This window comes from Habropoda laboriosa, unplaced genomic scaffold (assembly GCF_001263275.1).
Source record: "Habropoda laboriosa isolate 0110345459 unplaced genomic scaffold, ASM126327v1 scaffold99, whole genome shotgun sequence".
NCBI classification, from domain to species: Eukaryota; Metazoa; Arthropoda; class Insecta; order Hymenoptera; family Apidae; genus Habropoda; species Habropoda laboriosa.
The window spans coordinates 166,256-175,892 of NW_017100239.1; the positions used below are offsets into that span (position 1 = coordinate 166,256).

The 9,637-nt window shown below is 52.1% G+C and overlaps 1 protein-coding gene across 1 annotated transcript in view; it reads right to left on the minus strand.

The window, feature by feature from the left end:
• Nucleotides 1-252: 252 nt before the first annotated feature.
• LOC108571704 (E3 ubiquitin-protein ligase HERC2) overlaps nt 253-9,637 on the minus strand; it is a 15,886-nt gene continuing 6,501 nt past the window's right edge. Inside the window, 11 exon segments of the mRNA XM_017933816.1 lie at nt 253-486; nt 579-733; nt 831-1,054; nt 1,144-1,582; nt 1,866-2,590; nt 2,996-3,305; nt 3,426-3,749; nt 3,837-5,558; nt 5,715-5,945; nt 5,994-8,821; nt 8,909-9,076. Of these exon segments, the coding sequence (XP_017789305.1) occupies nt 253-486; nt 579-733; nt 831-1,054; nt 1,144-1,582; nt 1,866-2,590; nt 2,996-3,305; nt 3,426-3,749; nt 3,837-5,558; nt 5,715-5,945; nt 5,994-8,821; nt 8,909-9,076 (7,360 nt within the window).

The window sequence follows — 9,637 nt, forward strand, 5'->3', positions numbered from 1 at the left end:
GGGGAGAGACATTTTCTAAGCTTGATGAATCCAAATGACACAGTTTTGTTTATAATAAGGAAAAAAAAAGAAAGATTTCTTGTACTGGATCGAAATAAATTGAAGAAGAAAAGTGACATTAATCATCTTCCTTTTGGCATATGTGAATTGAAAAGGATTACTTAACCGATTGATGAGAAATTTTATCGATGAAAACGGAAAGATTTCAGTGGAACTGGAAGGAAAAAAGAAAGTGGCACAGAATCAATCTCATTAAAGCGATATATACTCTTCGCTAGCAAGGCTGTCCGTTTCTTCGGTGTCCGAATTGGTTGCAGCTTGTACCCTAGCATATTCGTCGGTGTCGATACTTTTACAAAAATGTATCGCGTATTTTAATTTTTCACGTAGTACTAGTTTACAGGAGTACCTTGGCATTTTCAAGAGGAAAAAGCACGTGTAACTTTCAGGAAGAAAATGATCCGGTGGATTGTATCTGTCCATCACCTGAATATAGATAGCAAAAAGAAAGTAAGAGGTAAGAAGGTGTGTAGTAAATAACGTAGGGTGAAGAGTAAACAATAGAACGGATATTTCACCTGTAAAACAAAATCTCTTCCACGAAAGTCAGCGATCGTACGTGGTAGGCGAGTTCTACCCCAAACGAATCGTAGAAATAAGGACCTCTCTTGGTTGGAAAACTCTTCCATTACCTCCCAGAACCATTGAATTAGGGGAGCGGTTGCTTCGATGCCTAAGAAGCATGATGTAACATGTATATTACATGTATGTAGATGTATGTAGATATGTAGGTCAAACGAATGCATGGTTCGCGCGCGCGTGTTCTTTACCTTTGTAAGTTGCGACGGATTTCAATAAAGTAAGCGGTATATCTGGACTACCGCAGACCATTGTCTCTAGTTCCGGTCCACTGAACAATGCGAGGAAAGGTACGGGGATAACTTTCGACATTCCTTCACGAACAGCAGCTACCTGTGCGTCAAACTCGTGCAATCTATAATTCAATGCTAATTGGACATACTCGTGTTTATTTTCCGGCGTGATTTTTCGATATCTGAAAAGGATAATTTTGATAAGAGGGGCTGCTAGCATGTGTGGTGTTTGCGTGGAAAGAGAGGAATGATAAAACGGCGATGATAATACCTGATGGATAAGGGTACATCGTGACCAACAGCGGACGGGGTGGAGAATGGCATTTCAAGAGTTTGAAATACTTTTTGATCGGAATCCATGTCTCGGATACACAATAACCCGGGTACATAATCCCTGTCGACTTCCGTTAAATCCGCGGGCGTTAACGACATGCCCGCGAGCTGTTTCCACAAGGGTTCCGCCAAATTCAAACTCAACGGGCTACCGGTTCTTATCGCTATACCCATTAAGATGCCGAGAAATCGAAACATGCTCATGTGCACGGACGAATCAGCCATCGGATTCAAAAGGAAACAATCTCTGTTAGTGCCGTTATCGTCTCGACCGTTCGGTGTTGGAATAAGCAACGGTAAGGAACCATTTTGCAATTCGTCGCACATTTCCGCTATACTCTCGCTATATCCGCCGCCGCAATCATCCACGCTTTCCCCTGTTCGAAAAATAGAAAATGCGAGATGATTCGATTAGGTGTGTTTATCATTTTTCTCTTCTCTCTTCTCTCTTACTTTACACTCGTTTTGTTTTCTTTGCTGATCGTTGTTCGCATCATGCTTTGTTCTTACCAATAGTATAATAGTATCTCTATTATCTCGAAGAGAGGAAGAAAGAAGAGAGAATGGAGAAAGAGAGGAGAGAGAGAGAGAGAGAGAGAGATGAGAGAGAGAGAGAGAGAGAGATGGAGAGAAGAAAGAGAAAAATGTGGTTCAACGCACCGATGAATTTCACTTTCCAGACTCTATGGGGGAAGAAGAGAACATCTTGCGTCAGCAAAGACATCTTGGAGACCATTTGACCGAAGACGGATTTAATGCCATCCGGTCCAGCTAATCCACCCTTGCTTCTAGCTCGTTTCACCTGTATCCGATTCAATTCGATCACTGGCCCGTGCTGCCGATCTCTTACCATCGTTGCCTGTACCACTTTACGGAAGGTTGCTTCTTTGATGCTGTACACCAACATCGGAGCCAATTTACTCAAACTGATAGGAACACCGCTGATTGGGAACATGGGCAAACAGGGGCAAAGTAGTTCGGCGAAATGGTGTAGAAGTACCAATCGGTTGTGCAGCACAGGAAACGGAAGATCTTTCACTAGGTCGTACTCCATCGGTGTGCTGGCAGGCATTCTGCTCTGTGTAGCTTTCATGGTACTCCATGCTAAAGTATGCGCGCTACCGCAAGCGACCCGTGTTATCTTTTTACCCTGTAACGCGTGAACCAATCTTGGTCTTTGAAGAGCGCTTGTCGTCCCATCACCCAACTGGCCTTCGTCGTTGTCTCCCCAAGTGAAAACTTCTCCTTTATCGGAGCAGGCTACGCAATGTAACGATCCTGTTGCTATGGAGATAATTTTTTTCCCTTGAAGTGCTGCTACCTTACGCGGTCTTCGTACATGATCGTCCGAGCCGTGACCCAAACGATGGTAATCTCCTTTACCCCTACGCACGTGTAGAATTTAATCTAGCCCAAACCCAGCACGTGAAAATAACCCAGGGGTAGAAGAAGGAAAAGAAGAAGAAGAAGAAGAACAACAACAAGAAGAAGAAGAAGAAGAAGAAGAAGAAGAAGAAGAAGGAGGAGGAGGAGGAGAAGAAGAAGAAGAAGAAGAAGAAGAAGAAGAAGAAGAAGAAGAAGGAGGAGGAGGAGGAGGAGAAGAAGAAGGAGGAGGAGAAGAAGAAGAAGAAGAAGAAGGGCGCCATTGAAGCCCGAGATACGAGCCGAGGAGAACGCTTCTATGGCACGCTGGGTACCCCGTGCGCACACACAGAGACGCGACCGTCCTGGGAGAACGGGGAACACGAACGGGGTCTATTTTTGTCGGGTGGCGGCGGCGGAACACTTACCATGTGTATATCGCTCCTGATCTTGTCAATGCTACCGAGAATTGGCTGCCACATTCGACTTTAACGACACCCAGGCCTACGAGCGATTCAATCTTCATAGGAACTTTGCAGCCATCGCTGCCTCCTCTGCCCAATTTTCCGTAATCCCCGTCGCCCCAACTCCAAACGTTATCATCATCGGTGACGCAAAGCGTTTGCGCGTCTCCACTCCCACAAGCAACGTCGATTACCTTGTAATCTTGCAGAGCTTCAACCAGTTTCGGTGTCAATTGATCCTCGCTATCGCCGTGACCTAATCGTCCGTATCGACCTGCGATCGAACAATTTAGGAATTCTATTCGTCCAGAATGAATGCACACACACACACACACACACACCACACACCACACCTAACGTAACCTAACGCATATACGATAAACAGTCTGTTTACCTTTTCCCCAAGTGTAGAGCCATCCGGCGCTGGTGATCGCGGCACTATGATGACCACCGCAAGCTATATCAACGATCTCGGTACCCAGCAACTCTTCGATCAATTTCGGTCGATCGTACGACAATTTGTTCCCGTGTCCTAGTTTTCCGTCGTCACCCTCGCCCCAAGAGTAAACGTGTCCTTCGGAACTTAGGGCAAGACAGTGTTTACCGCCGGAATTAACGGCGACCTTTTTCACAAATACGTGCTGAATGGACTCCAGAAGAGTGGGCAACATAACGGAATCCGTTCCACCGATTCCGAGACGTCCGACCCCGCCGTAACCTGTACCGAATAGCGAGTAGCGAGTAGTAGTGGAGTGGTATGTTTCTTACTTAACAAGAAGAAGGAAAGAACGAGGAGTAAATTTACCGGTTGCATAGACCTTTCCGTCGGCAGTGACGGCGAACAGCGTCTGTTCTCCACCGGTGAGCTGAACGGGTCGAAGGGCGGACAAGCCTTCGCAGAGAACGGGTAGCTTCACCTTCGCCCCCTCGAGACCGCCCAATTGACCGCGATGGTTGTGACCCCAGCCGTAGATCGCGCCCGAACCGTCCCACGATAACGTCCAATCCTCGGGCCTTCGGTTCAACCACTGCAACAGTTGCTCGTCGTGCTCCTGTTTGAAAAGCTCGTGATTCTCGTGGTCCTTGTTGTTCGTTTCTCCATCGGTGATCATCTCGTTGATTCGTTTGGTAACCTCGAGACAGAACGGTTTCGGAAGGGACGTCCGATTGACGAGAGCCTTGGCGACTCGAGCGGAAAGGCAGTACCTCCGGAACCAGGACCATTTGTGGATCTCCGAGCAGCATTGCATTCCGTCTAATTCGAGGTCGCAGGCGAGCGCGACGAGAACTTTGAAGAAGTCGCTGTGCATCAATTGCTTTCCACCGCGAACCAGTGGATCTTCGTAGGCGTACTGTTTGAGCAGCGCCTGCGGCAAAGAGCCGAGGAGCGAGGAGAGGGCTATCTCTGGACGTATACCGGGCCCGCTGGTGTAAACGACCTGCAACTTTTTCAAGGCCCACATGCGTTGCTGGGCGGAGAGGACGCTCAACTGGCTGCACTGGGCCAAAGTGGCGGCAAGCCGGGTAGCGATATTCTTGTCCAAGGTGATGAGAGCGTTGTCGAGGAGAGATTCTGCGAGCGCGATGGCTGGCTGCGAGAGAACTGCCCTGTCCGAGACGAGTTCGTGGGGCGCCAGGCTAGCCAGCACCGGATACACCGTGAATCGCCATCCCCAACCGTTCACCGATCCGTCCGAGGAGAATCTCCATCTGAACTCGTCGCCGGCGACTCGAACTTCGGTGGCCCATTCGCTCCATTCCCGACCGGATTTCACGGCGATTGTTCGATTGTTTCCGTCCATAATGGTGAGAGGATCGTGGCGTCTCTCGGTCGAGCAGCGTCGATCGAACGCGACGCGCAGCGCCTCCGCGCCTGGTATCTTCACGTGCCCGGTCAACGTGGTCCCGTCTATGTAAGGGTGCGGGCTCTCCTGCACGACAGGCTGCGGCACGTTGCTCCTGTTGTTAGAGTTGGCCACCGTGTCCTCGAGCTCTGTGATGCAAAGCTCGAGTAGCATACTGCGGATCGAATGATTGGTCTTGGCGAGAGCGATCAGTACCGAGGATATCGTCTCCTTGGCCCCTTTGCATATTCGATTGGCAACAGCCAGTTTCAACAGGTCGACCAGCATTTTAGCGTCCTCCTCGGTCAACGTGGACGTGAAATCGTCCAAGTTCGGATCCGGGGTCACGCCCTCGCCGACGATTTGCGCGTTCGACGTCAGAGTGGCTGCGATTACGCTCATCGCGCTAGTCGACATTTTCGAGGCTCGCGAGGATAAACTGGCCGAACTGGACATCGAGGGGAAGACCGCAGCTAGCGGATACTCCTCGGATTCAGGGCTGGTACGAGGGCTGTTACTCACTAGATTAACCAGTTCAGCGACGTTAGCCGGCGCTTCTCCGCCACCCTGCGCGCTATCCCCGACGTTCTGATAAACCTGGCTATGTCCTGTAGCTCCAACTGCGGTGGTGACACTGCTCGATCCAGCTACTGCTCCGTCCGGCGCCGACATTTCAGCCACGGAAGAACCGCCGGTGACGTTCACACCGATACCACCACCACCACCGGTTATTGTCGTCGTGGTCGTCGTCGTGGTCGTCGTCGTCGTCGTCGTCGTCGTCGTGGTCGTCGTCGTCATCGTCATCGTCGTTGTTATTGTTGCCGTGGTTGCTGCTGCTGCTGCTGCTGCTGCTGTTGATGTCGACGATGTCGAAGACTTTACGGTCGAGTGACTTTGCAACGCTGTCACCACGGCGATTCGAGCTTGTATTATACGCAGCGCGTTTATCACGTGTTGCAACGCTTGCTGCTTCGCCACGTTACTTTCCAACGAGAGGATGATGCTGGAAAGAGAGGGTCGGTTGGCAACGGCGGAAGCATCGCCGGTAGCAGGGATGTCGCCGGTGCTGGCTGCCACGCCAGTTAAGGAAGGAGAGTAGGAGGAAATCGTACAACCACCGACTCTGCCACTCAACTCTGCTTCTCCTGGTGTACCGGCGGCGATGGATTTGAATCGGAGCGAGAATTTACCAAGGGGATCCTTAGTGGTGGGAAATGTGACGGGTTCTTGGTTGTTGGTGGCCGGTTGATCGGTCAATACCCAGGCGATACTATGACTAGAGCCGCAGGACACTCGATTCACTCTGGCGTCGTCGAGCTCGTGTACCAACGACGGCTTCTTGTTCACGACCGTCGAGCCGTTTCCCTGTTGACCGTGATCGTTGTCACCCCAGGCGTATACGTGACCGGTGTCGGTTACCGCCAAGCAGTGCAGCGCACCGACAGCCACGTGAATCACCTTTTTCCCACGAAGTCCCTCGACCAGCGTTGGCTTTCGAACGTGATGATCGTTGCCGTTACCAAGCCGAAAATAATCGCCTTTGCCCCAGGTCCACACCTCCCCGTATTTGGTCAACGCAAGGGAGAACTGAGCCCCGCATTCGATCTGCACGACACCTAAACCGTTCAGTCGGTCGACCAAGAGCGGCGTGTAACAGCCGTCGCTGCCACCTCGGCCGAGTTTCCCAAAGTCTCCGTCGCCCCAGGAGTAAACCGAACCGTCAGCGGTCAGGGCCATCGTTTGCGCGTCCCTGCTACCGCAAGCGACCTGTATCACTCGCTGACCAACCAGAGATTGGACCAACTTAGGCTTCAGCTGGGTGGCGGTGTCGCCGTGGCCCAATCGTCCGTACTCGCCCAAGCCCCACGTGTACAATTCACCGGTACTGGTTATGGCGGCGGAATGATCTGAGCCGCACGCGATGTCCCGAATCCTCTTCGATTTGAGGGCCTCGATCAGCCTCGGTTTGTCCAACGACACGCAATTCCCGTGGCCCAGCCTGCCCTCCTCTCCCTCCCCCCAGGAGAACACCCTGCCTTCCTGCGTCAGGGCCAACGCGTGCTTTCCACCAGAGTGCACGGCCACCTTTTTAATCACGTACTGACTGAGAAACGGAATCGGCTTTGGCTCGCACACGTTACTGTCGTCCCCGAGGCCGAGCCTGCCGTTTGTCCCTTCCCCGCAGGCGTACAACTTCCCGTCCTGGCTTACAACGAACAGAGTTTTGCTGCCACCGGCGATATGGATCGGTTTCAGCCTCGAGAGAACTTCCGTGTAGACCGGCAACTTGATCTTCGATCCTTTCAGACCTCCTAGTTGATCCTTGTCGTTCAATCCCCAGACGTAGACGGCCGAGTGCTGGGCCGGCGGTGGCGGCTCGGTACCGCGCTGCGCCGGGCTCATCTGCTGTTGCACGATCTCCCAGTCCGAGGCGAGGAACGAAACAGACGTGGCCAGTTGATTCTCGAACATCCTCCTTTTGCCAATTATCTGAAGTCCGCGTATCTTGCAATCGATCCCGCCGTTCCGGCACTGCTTAATCGCGATCTCGATGCACGGGTAATACTCCTTGATGTCCTGCAGGAGGAGTACGCTGGTGTCGGTGCGCCGTACGCTCACCGTCGCCAATTCCACTAAACTGTTGAACGACTCGCCAACACTCACCGCTATCAACGACGGCATGTAACTGCCGTCCTGCGGATTCACGGTGATCTTGAGCGAGTGCACCAGTATGCCCGGCAACATTTCCAGACGAATCCAATGTTTCCCCTGCGAGCCGTAACTCTGCCAATAGAGTCCCAACGCGTCGACCAGTCGCGTTGCCCAACTCTCCCTCGAGGACACGCTCAACGTTCGTATGCACTTTGACCAATCGTCGATCAGCGAGGAGGATTCGGTGTAATCTTGCCTGTGATATCGTCCCGGCTTGCCGGCGTACACCGCCGCCGAGCCTGGCTCCACTATCCGATTGAATCCGTGCCGATGACACCGTTTCGTATAGAAGCAATTCTCGCAGAGATTGTAATACTCGCAATACTTGCACTTGAATCTCGGCCCGGATATCGGCAATAGGTGGCAAGAGTTGCACGAGACCGAATGATGACAGGAGGGTACCCGTTCCATTTCAATCGCGCAACCAGTCCAGCCGCTCTGCTGCGGAAAATCTACCGACACGTCTTTTCCGTTGTTCATTATACCCGTTACCACTCCAACGCTCTGATGTGTCACCGATCCCCATTTGTACTTGGGCACGGTTACCGACGCCTTTACTCTCACCTTGTCGCCGATCTTGAGCGCGGCCGGGCCTGGTATCGCTGGCGGATGACCCAACAGCTCTATGTGAATGAATCTGACCCAATAGGTGCAGCCCTTGCGCTGCCATGCAACCTGAACGTTTAGATCGTGCAAACCTTCCGGATCGATTTTCATCACTTGACCAACATCCCCGTACTCCACCTCCTCGTAGCTCTTGCAACAACGAACCAGCATACCCGGTATCAGGTTGTCTCGCACGTAGATCGCGTATTCGTCCAACGAGAGGAAATCGGGACGTTTCATGTAGTTGGGCGGTGCTATAATCGAAGACGAGGAGACGACAGGATCGTGCGTGGACGGTGAATCCTCGATGTTCTCACTGGTCGAGTCTTCGGGCTCCGATAACCCGCCGTACGCGCTCGACAACGTTTCACTGTCGCTCAACGCCGCGTCGGGATTCTCGAGTAGCCAAGCGACCACGCTTTCCGCAGTGATGAACCCAACGGTGGTGCTCAAGCTCTTAATCGCAAACTCAACGCTTCTTTTCGGAAAACCCATATCCATGAGTTGCGCGACCAGCGGACTCATCGCGATCGAAGGGCTCTTTCTACCGCTGTGCTTGCAATGCTTTTTCTGACTGGACGTCAACGAGACCAGCGAGCAATCGGACGCAGGGGAATCGGGTTCGGAATACGGACCTACCATTCCGGTTCCACCACCTACCCCTGTTGCCGCCGCTCTCGATGCAGACGCCGATGTCATCGCTGCTGCTGCTGCTGCCGATACGGCTCCTTGAATGGGCGAGTGTCTCAGTTCCGAGGCCAAATACTGAGAAACCGCTAGAGCAGCTTCTTCCAATTCCTTTCGTTTAAATATAGGCTTCAACGGTTGTGGCCTCGTCGCCCTAACGAGCATCTGCCGAAAGAGGGTTGTGCGTCGTCTGTTGGTACGATAATCGTTTCTACCCTCGCGATTGCTGCTGTTACCATCTTCCTCGTTCTCGTCACTCTCCAAACCTCTGTTGGTAATCTCGACGGTGATACGCTCACGATTACGATTCGGGCCACCTCTGCCACCGCGAATCACCCTTTTCCCCTTATTGTTGTTATTATTATTGACATTGCTGCTGCGGTTGTTGTTGTTTTTGTTCTTTATTTTATTGACCACTGCCGCCGCGTTACTTGTGTCAACGGGGCCGGCTATACCAGTGACGACAAGGACCACGTTCTTTTCGTTATTCCCTCCACCGTCAACGACATCGTCGTCGTCCTCGTCCTCGTCGACTTTGTCATCGTTATTCCGCTCTCCGTTATTGTCCACGTTATCGTTCTCTTCCCCGTTATCGTGGTTAACGCGATCGAGGCGAGCACCGATTGTGGCACGGTTCGCATCTTCGTAGACGCCTATGTCGCGAACAACGTTTCTGTGATCGTCGTTGTTGTCGTTGTGGCCGATGTGCTCGTTCTCGTCGTCGTCAACGTCGTCGTCGTCGTCGTCGTCCTCGTCG